This window comes from Vanessa cardui, chromosome 13 (genome assembly GCF_905220365.1).
Source record: "Vanessa cardui chromosome 13, ilVanCard2.1, whole genome shotgun sequence".
In the NCBI taxonomy this organism is placed as follows: Eukaryota; Metazoa; Arthropoda; class Insecta; order Lepidoptera; family Nymphalidae; genus Vanessa; species Vanessa cardui.
In genome coordinates, this window is record NC_061135.1 from 7,351,344 (window position 1) to 7,371,345 (window position 20,002).

General features: G+C 31.9%; 1 protein-coding gene across 8 annotated transcripts in view; it reads left to right on the forward strand.

Moving 5' to 3' along the window:
* The window catches only part of LOC124534746 (furin-like protease 1), a 168,054-nt gene that overhangs the window by 135,683 nt on the left and 12,369 nt on the right, over positions 1 to 20,002 (forward strand). For all 8 annotated transcript variants that reach the window (XM_047110748.1, XM_047110747.1, XM_047110753.1 and 5 more), the window contains exons 6-9: positions 7,299 to 7,464; positions 15,283 to 15,455; positions 17,563 to 17,772; positions 18,536 to 18,674. In XM_047110748.1, the coding sequence (XP_046966704.1) occupies positions 7,299 to 7,464; positions 15,283 to 15,455; positions 17,563 to 17,772; positions 18,536 to 18,674 (688 nt within the window). The remainder of the gene's footprint in view (positions 1 to 7,298; positions 7,465 to 15,282; positions 15,456 to 17,562; positions 17,773 to 18,535; positions 18,675 to 20,002) is intronic.

A 20,002-nucleotide genomic window follows, 5' to 3' on the forward strand; every position in this document is an offset into this window, starting at 1 on the left:
GAAAATTTGTTTAATAAATAAAGTCTATCCTTTTTAACTCGATTGTAAATAACTCCGGTAAATAGCGGTGTCGAATTATTCTCATATTCCACGGTTATGAATGGATTCCACGCGTGGCGGGCGCAGTCGCGTTGGCATGCTTTCAAGCTAATATACCGATAACTAATTGGTGCCGCACTTACGTTATTAGCAATAGCGTTAACGATTTCTGATTGACCGCCAAGGGGATTGGCCCTCTGACGATGGTTTCGTCGATTTATAATTTTATCGCCTTATCTAGCCATAATAGTATTTTAATGGATTTAAGAAATGTAAGTAAAATGAACGAATTAATGACATGACAAGAATGTAATATACTTTATTTTACTAAGGATTAAACACAAAATTAAACAAATTAGTAAAATAACAACAAAAAAATAAATATTGGGAGTGTTATACAATTGGACTTATGGCTATTGGCTATGGCTGGATGGCTAATTAGCCATCTCTTCCAGACAACCCAAACCTGTAACAATTATGTATTTCTTATATCTATAATCATGAACTTAAAAAGTTTATGAACGATATTGTATGTATTTATAATAGGAAAAATAAAACAACAATATAAAATTTCCATTTTGGGTTTTCGAACGAACGCTTTTATGTAAGTTAAAATATGACTGTATTAAAGATTTCTTTACGTCATACTTAAGTCAAGAAGTTCAACAAGTTATAATTAATGGAACAAAGGCCCCTGGATCTGTGCTAAAAATGGGTGTTCCACAAGAATCCATTTTAGGTCTGTTTCTATTTTTAGTATTATAATTTCTATGTTATATTGCTGAAGCTACCTTATTAATATTTAAAATTGTCGGAAAAATATGCGCATCTTTTAAAACATTTGTGCTATAATGTTAAAAAAAAAACAAAACGTGAACTTTATATAAACTGTTACAAAACAAAAATAAAATGTATAGCGATAAACAGTAATGATGACAGATTCGAAACTTCAGTGAAATCCTCATTTATAGTCTCAAACAGGAAAACTCACAGCACACGCGGCTAGAAAAGTGAGATAACTAAATGATATTGATAGTGCTCGACTAGTATATTTTGGTTACTTTCATTTCTGAACTATTTATAATTTTATATTTAAAACTATTTTCTTGGTGGTAGGGCTTTGTGCAAGCCCGTCTGGTTAGGTACCAACCTACTCACCAGTTATTCTACAGCCAAATAACGGTACCCAGTATTGTTGTGTTCCGGTTTGAAGGGTGAGTGAGCTAGTGTAACTACAGGCACAAGGGACATAAAATCTTAATTCCCATGGTTGGTGGCACATTGACGATGTAAGGAATAGTTAATATTTCTTACAGCTTACAGCGTCATTGTCTATGGGGGATGGTGACCACTTACCATCAAGTGGCCAATATGCTCGTCCGCCAACCTATGCCATAAAAAAATTACAAAATTTCAACAAAATAAAATATCTTATAATAGTCATTATTGTAACGCGATAAGTAATAATAAGCTAAAAACGCCAAGACTCAATTCAGCAAACTCAATGAATCCTTACTGGGGCAAGTTATTAATCGTTTATAACTATTATTAAATAAGGCTAATTCTTCACGAGATTAAAGAGATGATAAAATATTAGTTAGTACTCGTCGACTTCCACGCAAGATATAATATTATATGAATCTAATTGTATTAGATTGATATAACATTGTATTTCAAATGTTGGATAACAGTAACTATTGATGTACTTGCCAATTCTTCTCGGTAGAATCTATACTTCGAACCGATACTAGATTTACATTTAGTTAACGTGACATAATGTGAGTTTCAAAGGTGCTTGTATGTTACTTAAATAAAGATTTTTTTGTTTGATTTATTTTTAATATTGAAACATAATTTCGTACTTAATAAAAACTGCTTATTTTGACGTTGCAACAGTATAAGAAATGCTGTGAGCTAAGTGTATAGCATCTATCAGCTAAAGTAGACATTCAAAATAATTAATCGTAGTTTCGACTTCGTAAGGCAACATTTCAGAGTATACTCGTGGTTTGAAGTCAAAGGCGTTTGTTTGTATAAATCGTTCTTCGGGCAAGTACTACAGTATTAAATAAATAGGTTGGCGTTCGTACAAGTGACATTTAAGAACAAAGTAGCTCTAGTTCGAAATTGTAGGTTTCGTATTGTTAGTACTGCTTTCGTTTATGACTTGGGAAAATTGAACATGTTTCTTTGTAACCGTTTACTTTTTTTTTCATATACTGAATGTAATGAGTCTGTAATAAACGTAAAATCACCTTTATTCTATATATTTGAATACAAAAATTTTATTAAATTTATATTACTACTGTAAATGTGAAAATAGCTCTGTCTGTCTGTTTTTCTGTCGATCTTTCACGAACAAACCGCTGAACCGAATTTGATGAAATTTGATATAAGCAAGCAAAGACATAGACTACTTTTTTGCCTAACACATGACAACCGACACCCTAAAACGCAAGTGAAACCGCGGGCGACTACTAGTTGTCCATAATTACAAGACGACTGACGACGAGAGCTTCTCAAACACCGCAATGTATGTAATCTTTGGGTAATGTCGGATAATCAAATAGTACAGTTGTCCATTAGCGTTAAATCTTAAAAATGATTCTTTTTCCAACTTGTTTCAATAAACAGGTATTCAATACTTATTGTTGTTTGTATTCCACGTGATTATAGCAAAAGCTGAGGGTGTGTTTCACCGCTTTCAGCAAGATTCACGTACAAAGGCAGTTGAGTTTGAAATTACACGATTCATCTCGCGTGGGGCTTTAATCTCAATGTTGGTTTGGAAAAACGGGTAATTAGGTCAGTGCTATTACGGCTGTATGTGCGATGTTTCGAATCGGCGTATAAGCGTTTCATCTGTGTTATAAGTAGAGAATTATACATTAATAAACAATATGAACATTTATAACGAAAGGTCGTTTGATGTATTATGGCACACATGAAACCTGAGAATATTGCCTACTTTACAAATTACCGTGAGCGACGAAGTTTCATCTTGATATCTGAAAGACGTTTGACGTAGCTAATTTGATTTATCTATAGAAATTGTCGTTTATATTTAGGTAGTATATAATAAGGAAATTATTTATTTCGTTCATCTTGGAAACGTTTTATCAAATTTCGTATAAACGGCTCTAATATAAAAATTAGCTACCGTTCTTCAGGAAAAACACCTAGTCTTTCTTAAAAACGAAATTCCTCTAAAATGTTATAAGAATCCGAGCAAAACTTGGTCGCCCAAATTCTATATAAAAAATACTTAATCATTCAGCAAAATTAGGAAATGGAAATATTAAATTCGATTTAAGTGATTGTTTAATTAAATTTCAAATTAATTTTGAAAAATTCTGTGTCGAGTTTTTATATTGAATTTTCTGAATGATTTACTGATTGAATTTTAAATACAAAATGCTTGTTTTTTTTACGTACATTTCAAGATAAATTTCAAATGAGATATCAATTTCGACAACATAAAATAATCTCAGTAGAAACAGCATAGAAACGAAAACAATAATATTGACAGTCTTTATTTATATTTACTTAGTTTATCTTCGCCCTGATTCGGCAATGTTCTATATCAGATTTTACGATTACTGATGTAAATTTAATACAATTTCGTGTACAGAATCTGTTAGCTAAAATTTCACATTAATTCAGTTCGAACTTACATAATGTAAGGCTTCTTAGAAATAAGGAGGGAAGAATTGCCGTCAATGATACATATTCCTTTACCAAATCTTTGATGACGAAAAGTAGCATCGCTATCTACAAAACGGTTTGTTACAGGTGTATCACTAAATCTTTAACCTAAATAGCGTAGTTTCAATACTGGCAAAATTTATGAGAGATCAATATGATTTTCTGGTAGAACTATATATAACTGGAAATATGCAGCCGAGTTTAAGACTAGGGATCTCCGTGACAAACTTTGATATCTGACTTGTCAATCTAAAACTAAAACTCCAACCACGGAAAACAGTTATGTCCCCTCGGTGTAACAGTTATGGTAATTAAGGGCGTTATGACAATTTGAATCAGAAACTTGATCACTAAGACTGCATAAACGCTGAGATATCAATGCTGATGAGATGTTTTTCGGAAGGCCTCTTCTAAAGTACGTTTTATTCTTGGACGGCATTTCACATTACATATTAAAATGACTGACGAACTAAGAAAAACTTTTGATCGAAAATCTAAATGGCCTACCAAAAGGAAAAACATTTTAAAAGCTTGGTAAAAACAATCTTAAATTACACCTAATATTGTGTTTACTTCTATATCGGCTACTTCTCGTAGAGTATGTCTACTTCATCATAAGTATATAAACAAAAAAAGGAATTTTCATATCATAGCTTTTTATACATTATTTAAGTTATATAAGACCTATCGTTACTACTATAACAATAGTTGATAATTAATGGCTTCGTGCAACATTCTACGTTTTGGAATGGTTAAACTTCCGAAAACATACCTAAGTTTGTTAACCACGTGTGTACGTGGTTTACATGGAGACTGTTTCATTTGTGGGCTTTAGTAACTAGCTTATGAGGCCGATGGCCTGTACGCAAATCCCGGATCGTGAAATTAGGAAGCATACATGATGCATACCCGTTGCTCTAAGTGAAGAATGCATCTGTGCACTGCTATATCCCATACAGTAAGGTTGTACTTGAGACTGGCCATAGTTTAAATTTGATCAGAATTACATCCTCATTGTTCGGAATTTCTGCTTATATACTCTTCAACGAATTAAATGTCAGTACCTTTACAATCATAATACACAGACATTGACAGGTTCCCAAAGGATATTAAAAGTGTCCGAATAGCGAACACAATAGTTGAACAATAGGCATGAATCATTTGTGGGCCTAATGGGTAAACCACATTTAAAATAAAACGTGTCAAGTACATTACCTAATAGGTAGTATGGCGTCAAAATCTGTGCATATTATGGCGAACACGCCTTTAGTAAATTAGAATAGAATTGCTTTGTCTCGGAGAGCTCGTCTTAGGGGAAAATATACGATGTATAGACGTAAAGACGATCTTTGTAGTAAATTTCAGAAATTATAATTCTCTGTTTCATTTTGTTGTCCTGTTTTTATCATAAAAAAAACCGTTTCCTTAAAAGATTAAAATTTTGCTTACTTTAATCTTTTGTCAAAAATTTTGATGTACATAAGATTGGTGGACACTTTTCATTATTACTACTACTACTTTTCATTATTACCATTTTACAAAAGTATTCCATATAACGTAACTTAATAAATTAATACTCCATGAGGAGTTCCTAGAAAAAAGAGTTTTACGTCATTCCATTCAATCTGACGAATTGTTAAGACATTCAGTGTTGTGTATAATACGACAACCCTAAGTTAACCTGTTTGGTAGTTATCGATCATGTAAACTGCCCTCTATGTAATACAGATGAAGTTGTCTCTCGAGTTCACTGTTTGCAATATCCACTGTTTGTTTGGCTAAACAAAGAACGCCTAACCTATTACGTTTGCCACAGTAAGCTGAATTACAAGAATTATTAGCTCTGTTATTTATAAGCTGTAACAGCATAAATTATTCAATACAAGATGAAAACTCGGTTTCGCTTCGGTAAAATAAATAAAACTATATGAATTTGAATATACTGAATCTGAACGCACCCGTAAAAGTCAAACATGGCCGCCCGTTGAACTGTCATCTGTCATATCATTGATTTTTGACGATTTAATATCGAATTATCTCGATTAACGGATTTATTCGGATGTATGTTGTCGGATGAAAGTTATTGTTTTTAACGATCTGTAATTGTGGATAGGTTTCGATCGGTCTAACGTAGCAAGCACGAAATTATTAATATTTCTTAAATTATAAATAAAAATAGCTTTAATATATACCTAATATTGTTTGTGTTTATTTGTGTTCTCGCTTTCATTCGAATTAGATTAAACTTCGTATGGTTATTGTTGGCACTTGTCTGCAATTTTATGGTATTAAATAAACAATGAGCCATCTGCGTGCGTGTCGTATCGTATCCCATAGTTGTCTACTCATAAAATTTTATATAACAGCTTTAGATAATTTCATGTTTTAAAAGTAGCATTTCGAATGATCAAATGCTTTAAAAGCAATTTTGGGTAAAACTTAATTCGTATACGCGGAACGATTAACGCTACGAAATGAATGTTCTTGGTGTAAGTATTCATTAAGTTACTTAGGTTTTGAAAGACATACATATGAAAGATTTCGCGTTTTCTTTGAACTTCATTTTAAATTAATTTATACGAAGTAATTTTATAGCTAATCATTTGTTTCAATAAATGTTTTGTTCACTTTAATTTATCATTTGAATATATACATAGATAAGTAAATATGCATGCTGTAGATTTGAAAATGTATACGTATGTTTAGATTTCTCAATTTTACAAGGATCTAGTTAATATGCGAAAAATGCAAAGGCACGAACAAATCACTAATGCTATTTACAAATGTTCTTAATAACGACCGGCATTTATTTAATCATCATTCACTTAAGGAAGGCAACTGGTTCATCATATTTGGGCCAAAAATAGATTATATATATGTGTGTATATAATAAACTACTAATAATAAATATTCTGAAGCGTCAATAGTGGTATTATTTACGAGCCGCCTTTGACCCATTAGGGTACTGTCGCCCTCTTTCTAAACACAGATGACAAGCTTAAAAGGAAGGAAGGGGGTAAATTAGAATATCAGTAATTCCTTAATGTTTGTTTGAGTATTGCTATTATTATTATTACATAAAAAATAAATTTTATGTAAAATAACGTTTAAATAAAACGTTTCAGATGCGGGAAAATGAAGTCTAATATATTTACTTAGTTTTCCAACCATCTAAGCCGGCGTTATTTCAACTTGTATAAAATGTGACACTTAAAAACTTAGCTCGTGAACACTTGGCTTACTTTTTAAACGTTTTATTTTAAAATATTAACTATACAAATTAAATTAAGTAAGCGCGTAAGTAGGCATTTATATTAGTTCATCTTTCTTACACAGGAAATAAAATTTTTCGAATTTGGAAGATCTTTATATAATTAAATAATTTCGGAGCTTTAATCTAGAATTATATATACATAATAATGCAAATATAAATAATGATTTGTTTACTATGAAGAATACTTAAGTGAACGTGGTGTGCACATTTTAGTCTATTGTAAAAAGCTTTTAGATTTGGATTTATTACTTTACTGTATTGTAAAATTTGTCCAAAACAGGATCACATGGCATCATACGACGTGAACTCCCATGACCCAGACCCTCAGCCCAGATACGACATGATAGATTCGAACCGACACGGCACTCGCTGCGCGGGAGAGGTTGCGGCAACCGCTAATAATTCTTTATGCGCTGTCGGAGTCGCTTATGAAGCAAGTGTTGGAGGTAAGATTTTTGGTAACTTCTTAATTAATTTATTACAGTACATTATTATATCAGGTAAGGTTTATCTAAATGTTCTAACAGTATAACAGGACAATTGAAGGCATTGAAAATGAAATACTACTTAGCTAGGTTTAAAGCTATAGAGAAACTATATATACAAAAGACTTAATGCTCTACACATTTAGCAATATACATATATTGATTAATACAATTAATCATTATTATTTTTTATACATCTTTGAATCAATATTTTTTTTATTATGTAATTATATAAGTGTCGATAATGTTTTAAGTCATATACAAATTATTAAAGAAAAGTTCATGAGAGAATATTAGTCCATAGTCTATATAAATGCAACTTAACTTGCCTTGACATTTTGTATCAAAGTGTTCACCTATAATGTTTTTGACTGGGGAATGGTTGTCACCGTTAATAACGCAGCTCTATCAAAGAGGGAATATTCCTGTTTAGCTCGAAGCTAAATTTTCAACTCTCCTACGAAGCTTTGTTAGAAGCAAGCAATGTAAATTTCATAAAGAAAACCATTGCAAAAATTCTTCCCGTAGTCGAAGTAATATTTCTGTTACGTTTATAATTTAAATATTTGATTCGTGGAATGTTTGTCGAATACTTACGAACAATTTAATTTTATCGTCAGAGTATTTCATGTACATTTAATAATTACTAACACCTGTTTTTATATATTTCCTTTGCTTGGATTGTTTAACTACCATTATATCTACAATATAATAAGATTACTTTTTTTACAACAACCAATTGAAGGTATACATTTTTACACAGTTACCCGAAATCATTTTTCTATACTTTTGTCACTGGCTAGTGTTCAAAATTACATCTCATTTGGTTGATGAATTCAGTTGCATGATTTGAACCACACACGAACGATTGAAATTAATTAAAGGCTTGTAAAATTGTTGAATTTCAACCACACGCGATATTCTATTGATAATTGTTTTATTGCGTACATATGTTAGAGCATATTTTGTTCTAAAAATATTTTATAAATGAAAGTATCTCTTTCTATCATCTTGTTTGTTACGCTTTCACAATCACTGAACCTAAGAATAATCTACTGTGTAAGCTCGAATCTCCAGAAGGGACATAAGCTTCTTTTAAATTCATCCCTCGAGGCCTACGATAAAACTTTTACCTAAAACTCGAACCCTTATCAAGGTTCGTGTGCAAGTGCTTAATTTTTTTTTATTTGTTATAAAATAATCGTCAAAGATGCTTACTTATTTACTTTCATCTAGGATAAATGGTAATGTAAACATATTTAATTACTGAATATCATACCGAAAGTTGTAAAATGTAATCTTGTAAAATTACGATTCCAATTTTCTTACGAGCCTATTTGAGATTAAAACTTATAGTTAAGTATTAACAAAGCAGATTTTACGATTTGGTTTAAATTGAATCAGTTTTTAATCGTTATCCGATATATCTGAAATAGAAACGACCCACGCCCAGCAAAACATCTAACAACAAATATCTATTCAAGGGGGAATTGAACCTGAGTTCATCGACGAGCATAGATTGGGTGCCACTGCACTATTTAGTTTTCAGAAATAACGACCATGTCAACTGATATCAGTACTAATTAATCTAAATTGGTTTCCTTCATTTGAATTTCTACGAAACTAACTTCAACAATTGTATTGTAGCCATTTCACTTAAAGACTTTAAGTGGCAATTACTGTCTTATCATTCGATAGTTTCAGTTCTCAAGGAGATAATTTGAGACGAAAGTATCATGTTGAAAATAAAGCACTGAAATTGTATTAGAAAAGGTACAGTATATAATATTTATCCTAAACACGAACGTTCAACATGGAATACAAAGCAAAATAAGGTGTGAATTTAAGCAGATACTTTTTATCTTATGTTTTTATTATGTACAGAATACGTGTTTCTGAAATGATTGTAGCATACTAAGTACATTTCAGAGATAATTTTTGTTCAACTATTGTGTTGCAATTGTCACATTTGGGGCAATTACTAACATTTTATGTATTAATGTTTATATTTGGAACGTATGATGATATCTATATTAATATTATTATTAATTGTATTAAAAAGCTACATTATTCCTGAGTGCTATAGAGGATGAATAATATTAAGGTATATCATATAATTTTCTTGATTAATAATTTGCACCTGTGCAAAGCCTAGATAGGTTTTTGTTTTTATTCATATGAGTACGTCACGACGATATTACTATATTTAAGTTCATTTACTGTATATTTAGTATTTATAGCTATGCAATGAGTTCGATTATTTTGATATTAGTGTTAACTTCTTAAGCAATACTGTCTAAAATATCAATTTGGTCAAAATTCTTCAACTAATTGTTTATGTTGTGACTTGTAACTTGTATTTTTTTTATTGTTTATGGCTGTATCTACAGGCTATCTATAATGAATTAATTGTGTAAAGAAAAATATAATAATTTACCTAAAACAACTGTAACACGAATAATTTAATATCTAACTGTTATGAAGACTTTCCTAAATTTAGCGTTGAAACATTTTTAGATAATTAAATATTTTTTCACTGAACTTCCCACTTCATGCTCCTTTCTTTTGACGAAACCTAAAGAAAATTTGAAAACATTTTCTTCCTTTATTAACCTATTTTCTGTGACAAAAGTTTCGTAAAAATATTTTCTTAAATAGACGAACGTAGATTCGCGTAATAAGACGTTTTTAGGTCAGAATGGAGACAACGCTCTTTGCCAACTTGCTTGCACATGTGAATAAGTAATTAGTACTGAAATTGCTTCTCTCGCGTCAAATTATGAAATGAGAAAATAAATGGTTTAATCGCCATATGTTTCAGTTAATATTTTTATTTCTTTATGCAACATTTGGGCTAATTCTTGAAGTTAATTTACTCATTTTGGAACCTTATCAAAATCATTAACATAAAACGACAATTGTTAATGATTTTCGTTGGGTTATGAGCGTAGATTTTAAAAATATAAGTACTGAGATACTTGTCGGTACTTTTTGGTAGAGTCTACGTTCCGAATCGGCGGTAGCTTAATTTAAAAAAGTTGTTAAATGACGATTCAAAAGTGCTTGTAAAAATCTGCTTGAATAAAGTATTTTTTGATTTTTACTCTCTATATGACTATGACCTTTGGATATGTAGTTTTTTTTATTTTATGGTATAGGTTGGCGGACGAGCATATGGGCCATCTGATGGAAAGCCACCTTCGCCCATAGACAATGACGCTGTAAGAAATATTAACTATTCCTTACATCGTCAATGTGCCATCAACCTTGGCAACTAAGATGTTATGTCCCATGTGCCTGTAGTTATACTGGCTCACTCACCCTTCAAACCGGAACACAACTATACTGAGTACTGTTATTTGGCGGTAGAATAACTGATGAGTGGGTGGTACCTACCTAGACGGGCTTGCGCAAAGCCCTACCATCAAGAAATAGAATAGTAATAGTTATTGTTATTATGTTTATAATACATATTTTCCTTCTTCATTTGGTAAACAATAAAGTACATGAGATTAATAAAGCGGTAAAGACGTATACAATTCGAATAATTTTAAAAATATGTATACAAATTTATATAAAACGTGTGGTTTTCGTACTACCTTGAGATGTATTATAAACACAATTTAGCATCGGAAGTCCGTGTACGAACTCGCAAACTTTGGTAAAGATTAATGTGTTTCAGTCACAGGACCACCTTGACTCAGAAGAAACGATATCCTGTTAATTGTTTACTTCACGATATCCTTGGAACGTATTTTGTTGTTTATCACTGAGAGGTTTTTATTGAAATTATTTTTTATAAAAAAGTAAATCTATAGATATAACAAAATTTGAGCGTCTCTTTGTAATATTAAAATAACCGCTTTTTAGTAAATAAGTTTGTATGTAATACATATACCAAAATAACACTAGAGTCTGTTCCTGGAACGGCTGGACCGATTTTAACGAGACTTTCACTGGCAGATAGCTGATATAATAAGGAGTAATACATTGTTTTTTCTGTTAAATATAAACACGAACGAAGTCGCGAGCACAGCAAGTTCAAAAAGTTAAACTGTTCCTGTCAATGTCTCGAGGAACGATGTGAAATATAATTAAATATTTGATTTAATTATTATTCATTTACGATTGTGAAAGTTATTTATACACCAATTTCGTTTATGTACTATATTTGTCGCAAGTACTAATAACAGTACAAATGATGACTGCGTGGAATGGTGGCAAGAATGTTAGCTAGTGGAAAGATTGTTTGAGATTGATTGTGAAATTCACTGTTAAAGCTAACATTTGTAACATCCATTATTTCTTTTCACTGTAACTGTTTCTTTGTTCATAATAAAGTTTATTATTATTATGTTTTATATAAATATAAATAAAAATTTTAACAAAAAGAAAAACCGACTTCAAACAAAACAGCATTTTAAAACTATTGAATATGCTCTAAAAAGTAATAAAAATAATTGCGTATTGAACATATTTTTTAGAGTCCTCCTAAGTAAAATGAAATGAAAAATATTAGACTACTTAAAAGTCGATTTACGATTATATAACGTAGCTATAGTTATTGTTATATTTGGAGCCGGTGTCAGCCACGGTGCCCTTACGATACGAGCCCCTTGATTGATCCAGTATATTATTGTGTAAAAGGTGATTTGTAAAAAAACATATTTGTTAAAGTAAGATATACTGTAGGGTTTGATTGATGTCTGGGAAGGTTTGACATATTGTTTGTTTTATTCTGATTTTAATGGTAAGTGAGCCAGTGTAACTACAGGTCAGAGATATACATCTAAGTTTCAAAGATTGGTGGTTGGTTTTGTAAGAAATGGATAAAATTTTATACAGTACCAATATCTATGCCTAGTTATCATATGTCTAGTTATCACGGTATTATAGATGTTGAACAATCTAATAAAAAGGATGAAAAGATATATTTCTAAATAAAAAAGTTGGTTCGTTTTCAATCAAAGAGTAAAATAACAATGAGTAGTGGGATAAAATTTGTTGTTTATAACGAAATATAAATATATAAATATAACCACCTACTTTAAATATATATAGTATTAATATTCACGAACATATTGTATCTTCGAGTATCAATTATTGAACTTCGAAGCCTTCATTCGTCTGACAATATATTGCTTCGCATAAATAAGGCATTGCTTGTAAATATAAATGCTTAGCTCGGAATAGTTTCAGAAACTCGTAGCTCATATTTCAATAACATTATATATTCCCTATTCTATTATATGTTGTTTGAGCCTCGACGACTCGCCGATACAATTATATATGTCTATTTGTGACGTGAACCTCAGATTGAATGAACTCGTAAAAACATATATTATACAATGATGCCCTGAGTGATCGAGTAGCGTATTCGTTTTCCACTCCTAGTTCCTGGGCTCGATACCCGGCCGAGTAGAAATAATTTGTAAGTTTTCTATGTTGTCTTAAGTCTGTTTGTTGTACCGTCGTTACTTCTGATTTTCCATACACAAGTACTTTAGCTACTTACATTGGGATCAGTAATGTATGTGATGTTGTCGAATACAAAGTAATGAATTAAAACGAAACCACTATAATTCTAAAAGGACTTATTACTTGCATTAAAAAAAAAACAGACATATATGACAGTCTCATATACAACAACAACAACAACAGCGTGTAAATTCCCACTGCTGGGCTAAAGGCCTCCTCTCCCTTTGAGGAGAAAGTTTGGAACATATTCCACCACGCTGTTCCAATGCGGGTTGGTGAAATACACATGTGGCAGAATTTTTATGAAATTTGTCACATTCAGGTTTCCTCACGATGTTTTCCTTCACCGCTGAGCATGAGATGAATTATAAAGACAAATTAAGCACATGAAACAGCGGTGCTTGCCTGGGTTTAAACCCGCAATCATCGGTTAAGATGCGCGCGTTCTAACCACTGGGCCATCTCGACTCTCTCATATACAAAGACCGACCGATATTCCCAAATACATGTCTAACAAAAATGTATATAAGTTCGTACCACAATGGAATTGAAATAATTAACAGTCTGTTTTAAGTATGGATTACTAAGATTAAGGTTTGAAATATGTACGAGTATACATCACCGAGAAATTGTAAATACCGTTAGATTATAATCTATGTCGCAAGATTGTAAACTGTCAAGAGATTATGAACGGTGATTCAATTTACAATAAAACGTATAAAATTTCTTTACAATTCTTCGCTTAGGTTAGGTTAGTTTTTATAAATAACCATATTTTTTTATATATTTTATAATAAATTCTTAAATATATCGGTATGTATCTATGACATGAATAAGTCTGTAAATGTATCTATGTCATGAATAAGCCTGACATTCTGTTAAATAGATTTATTCGTATCTTAATCCACCGTTCCTTCTCCGTTGCGGATGGGCGGATATTAGAATTTCTTCCGAGACATTCAGATTTCTTGACAACGTTTTCCTCTGTCGTTGTACGAGAAATATATTAATATCAGTGAGACACGCTTAGGTTTGTATCAATTGCCAAATTTCATGTTCTTTAATGATATTCTAATATATTGCATTGCAATTACTTATTTTCCATTCAGCCAAAATGGCTCTGTCGCTAGAACGCGTACATCTTTACCGATGATTGCAGGTTCAAACGCAATTGTTTCAATTGTTTTGTGTGTTCAATTGCTTGTGTTTATGATTCCTCTCATGCTCGGCTATGAATCTAATTTCAAAGAAATTCTGCAACTTGCCTGGGTGTGAATGCACCAAATCGTGTTGGACCAGCCTGGTGGAATATGCTCAACAAACCATGTCCTCAAAGGGAGTCCTTAGCCCATCAGTGGGAAATTTACAGAGTGCATAATATGCTGTATGTTGATGGTGTATGTTTTACTTCGCATAAAATAAATGTTCCTAGTTGTTACTGAAATCAAAATGATTTTTTTAGTACTATGAACTGCAATATTCTTTAACTTTTTAAATTGTGTTTTAGTGTTCGGTTTCATTTATTTACTTATAAAAATATCAATGTAATAGATAATTATTAAAAATAAAAATAATATTATGTTTGGAGATAAATATATACTTTTTATGTCATTCTGACAATGAATTTTAATACTAGCTTACAGCGTCTTCCACGTCATACTCTCAAGATAAATATTGTGCTATATTGTCTCATTGACCTTTAAAACACACACTGAAATAAGTTTTTTTAGTTTTCGAGAGGCAAAGAAAAATATTTATCTATTTAATAAGCGAATTTATACATACATTTAAGTATGTATTGAACATACCACTAGGATTATATTGACTTTACGAAATCGGTAACTTGGTATTATAAGTTTATATCATGTTTGTGACTGTTATATTAAACAATTAATGTTTTGTATTAATTTTATTCACACATATTATTTTAAATCTTTTTAGCACTATAATACCAAAATAAAAACGAACTTTATTCGTGTAGAATCCTACAAGTACTTTGGAAACCTCATTTTACAAGATTATATTTAATGTACCTAAAGCTACAAACGTTTCGGAACGTAGATTCAGCAGACAAGACTTAGCAATAAACTGAATTGGTACTAAAAATACAATTAAATTCACATATGCTTTGTTTACCTTTTTAACTAAAAACTTTTTCGTTAAAAAGAGTAGCATTAAAAAATCGATATTTTGGTGGTACTGGCAGACTCAAAAAAATAAACAGTATTTGTATGGAAATACGTAAATAGATTTATTAAAATAATTACTTATCCTTCATTAAATAACCTTATTTTGTCGTAGGTGTGCGTATGCTGGACGGTGATGTCACAGATGCAGTGGAAGCACGCTCGTTAAGCCTCAACCCTCAACACGTCGACATCTATAGCGCCTCGTGGGGTCCGGATGATGATGGGAAGACGGTGGATGGCCCTGGAGAACTGGCGACTAGAGCGTTTATTGAAGGCGTCACTAAGGTAACTATTGACCATTAACAGCATTTGTATCATAATTTGCAATGAAAAAGTTATCAGGTTTTTATGTCTATAAATTCCCAGTAGTAGCCTGGTGTCAATAATTTAGCCTTCCTTTCCGTCAACGAGGTGTTGTCTCGTGCTGCGGTAACATTGAAAGCAGTTGGTCGTGCGTCTGAAACTTGTCTTTCTGATCCTATTAGATGTGGTGTCCCGTTAGATTATAAGAGTGAAGAATTATAAGTGTATTATGTTTACGCATAGCCTTGGACTTTATAATAATATGTCGTGTGTAGTTGCTAAGTATCGTTTCATATTGGCCATGGGACCCAATCACGAGGAATTTATCACCACACTTAATTATGGTCCCCTCAACTAATACGACACATCGCTAAGATATAAAATACACATACATATGCAAATCCTATTCTACGTTACTAATTTTATAATTCAAAAAGGACACTATAATTTCTTAACAAGAACGAAAAATGCATGCAAAAATGGTAATACTTTATTTAAATAAATTAGTATTATAAATGTTCATGATGCAAATGTGCTTCATTTATAAAGCTAAGCGCTTGAGTAAAATATACTTTGTTTCATGAAATTTTGTAAGGATGCATTTCGTTTAAAAACAAAATAGAGCTGTCAAATCTGACACATTCCGTCATCCGAAAAATAGACACTTGTCTCGAAATTATTTATAGGTGCACTATAAAAGAGAATTCGTAACTAAGTGAACTAAAGTGAGCAGCTTGGTGGAGTAATTTTTGTAATGATGCAATTATTTTCTCTCTCCACCATCCATGTCAAGTGTTCCTGGTATAAAATTTACATAATATCTTCCAACCTTCGTACTGAACACCATTTCATCTGTACGCTCTAAAGAAAAGTTTTAAGTGCCTTTAAGCGACATCACTTTTGATTAGTTTCAATTCCCTTGTTACGTGAATGTACTCCGCGGTGTATTTGCTAATTTTTCTGACTTGTTTTGCACGACGAACAATGTATCGATTAAAATATTTTTTAACCTAGCAACATTATTGTAATGTCACTTAAAACTGTATTTTAATTCGGTTTAATCGATTTGGAATTTTATCGAAATGAGATCCTCACAAGAAAAATAGAATATGAACAATATACTTTTGTCTGAGAAAGAGTTATTTGAATTTGTATTGAGAGGTTTGAATGACATTTACATTATAATCGTTTATGTTCCAGACACATTTATTTATATCGTAGAAACTAATTTCGTCAACGAAACACTCGAATTCTTAACTATTCCTCAACATTTCGATGTTAATGTACAAAGAGGTTCTATGTTACTAATAATTATTCATTCATATTAACAGTTGATTATAGAACCACTATTAAATTAGGAGGTCGGGATTGCTTAATTTCAATTAACATTCACCTCCAATTCGTCAAACATTCATCAAGTATTAATTAAATAATGAATATGATGCCCATGGCTGATTTCGGTTGGATTAACTAACTGCGCAGGACGAGTTTGTGCGAATTGGTATCTGAATTCCATACAAACGGAAAGAGCTCAAGTTCAGAACTAGCGGCAATGTATTTTCTAAGGCATGCGTAAATACTCTTTCCCTTCGCAGAGAAAGCAGAGTATTTAACATGAGAGATTTTTGTACCCAAAATTTTAGGTTATTCAGTTTCAAGCTTGTCACTTTAACGGCATGCAATCATCAGATGAAGTAAAATAGGAGAACTATATTGATTCCATTTTAAGTGCGTGTGTTTATATCTACCATTTGTATTTTTTTCTTGGAAATATCTTTACAATTGTCCTTTCTACCTCTATCTATCCATTTAAATTATATTGTAAATTCCAAAATTAGTGGTTCTAAACCACTATTTGAACGTAAATATTTGTTAATTTCACAAGAATGGAAGCTAATACATTCCTCGGAAAGAGCGATGAAATTATATACAAGATTGTATTTGAATATCGAATTTGTGCTAATACAAAACAATGCGATCCATTTAGTCGATAGTTCTACTGAACAATGTAATATATATGGCTCCAGGAAAACGAATTAATTCCAATAATTGTGTATTTAATCAGCTTAAATTCAATTTTGCTACATAGGGCCGTAATGGAAAAGGATCAATCTTCGTGTGGGCTTCTGGTAACGGTGGTCGAGAACACGACAATTGCAATTGTGACGGCTACACCAACTCAATCTGGACTCTCTCCATATCCTCCGCGACGGAAAGAGGCGAGGTGCCGTGGTACTCGGAGATGTGCAGTTCGACACTTGCTGCCACTTATAGTTCAGGAGCTATTAACGAGAAACAGGTCAGTGATCATTGTGTTTTTATTTAATTATACGAATTTTAATACACATTTCTTTGCATATTTGTAGATCTAACGATCTAAAGTTATTCTACCGCCAAATAACAGTACTCAGTATTGTTGTGTTCCGGTTTGATGGGTGAGTGAGCCAGTGTAACTACAGGCACAAGGGACATAACATTTAAGTTCCCAAGGTTGGTGGCACATTGACGATGTAAAGGATAGTTAATATTTCTTACAGCGTCATTGTCTATGGGTGATGGTGACCACTTACCATCAGGTGGCCCATATGCTCGTCAGCCAACCTATACCATAAAAAAAATCTAACCACAGTTAATTCCTTTAGCTCCAATGTCTGTGAGCGGTGGGGACCACTTACCATTAGATGGCCCATTCCCCTGTCCGCCTTCTTATATAATGAAATAACGTTTAGAATGGTGACTACAAGGCAAAAAATCCAATTAAGCGGTCGACTGTTACCAGATCGCCTTACTTATATTTATTAGAATACTAATGTCTTTGGTATGGTGACTACTTACCATAGTTTGGATAATTTCTGCATTTTCTACTTAATTAAAATTATGTTCTATTACGTACTATGTAGTGTTAAAAAGTTTTGTTATTTTCAACATTAATATAATTAAATCATAGTTAATACTTTTGCTTGAATATAAACTTTAATAAAATAACAAAGATCATTTGGAGACCAATTTAATTAAAATTAATTTAACAATAATAATTTCTAAATAAATCGATTTCACACTAGGTGGTGACCACTGACCTCCACCACTCGTGCACAGCTGGACACACGGGCACGTCTGCGTCCGCGCCTCTTGCAGCGGGTATTTGTGCGCTTGCGCTGCAGGCGAACAGAGACCTTACATGGAGAGATATGCAACATATCGGTAAAATTACAAACACATATCGACACCAACAATTTAAACTACGCTAACTCGAGAGTGTGGGCACACTCCGCTAATAATTGTAATTTAAATCGATTGATTTCAAAAATTGCCTTTCGTAAGCGTTTTATAAAATATGAAACATCATTAATTTTGTACATTTCTACACGATTTTTTAATGCATATAAAATAGCATATTTTAAGAAACTTGGCATAAGAAAACGATTTTCACTAAAATTCGAGTTAGCTTACTATAAATTGTTGGCGTCGAAATAATATTTCACAAAAAAAACATAACTATATATGTAGATTATGTGTATGATAGATTGACACTTGTGTCAAGATGTGGATAGATGTCATAGTGTGCTTGAGGCGTCCAAGAGAAAAACACTTGGGCTAACATAATACAAATTAGATTATATTTTTAAATTGAGTTTATTAAAAAAAAATTGATATATTACGGTGCCTTCGTAATTGAACAGATCTGTATTTTGTTTTCACTTACTACAAATAATTTAAAAATATTACAACTTAAATCGTTCAAAAATGAAAAAGGCAGCTTAAATAAATGTATACCTTCATAACAAAATCGGGAAGATAGCCAGTGTTTATGGCGATCCGTTGTAAGGTATTGAAATGGGTACTGCAGGGATAAATCTTTATCTAATAGGTAGTTTCTCCCTTTTTTATATAAAACAGTTCAATATCTATTATTAAACCTAAATTATATCTGTTTGAGATTAATAGACTTTGATTCCATTCCATCCATAACTGTCTACATAACCGAAGATCATCTACAGTACAGTACATCTTCTGTAAAAGCTTCTTTGTAATGAACTTGTATTTTATCCGTTCTAAATTAAAATAAATCTAAGTCGGCGTATTTTTTTAATATTCAAACTAATGCATAAAATATAAAGTCCATTATTCATAAATCTAAAACAACAAAACGTCCCGAGTTTTGCTTTAGTGAATAAATACTTAGGATGGCCCCAACTGAAGCGTGGTGCATTTATTCTCGCTAAATTCCATTTTATCTAAAAGCCATTTAGATACGGGATTACCGAGGATTACAGATAATACCAAACTCGTGATATATGGTGCCAATATTGTTAATGTATCGAGCCGCAGCGGACAAGAACAACTGCCCACAAATGCTTGAAAAAATCGCAACTTTTGCGTTTAATGTATTATTATATAATCTCTATGTTATGTCGGACTACAAAACAGTATTCCATCGTTACTATACTACGTTTACTCGCGTATTATAGGTTGAAAACGATTTCAGGTGTTAGTCAGAGCAACAAGTTATTTTCGCATTTATAATATTA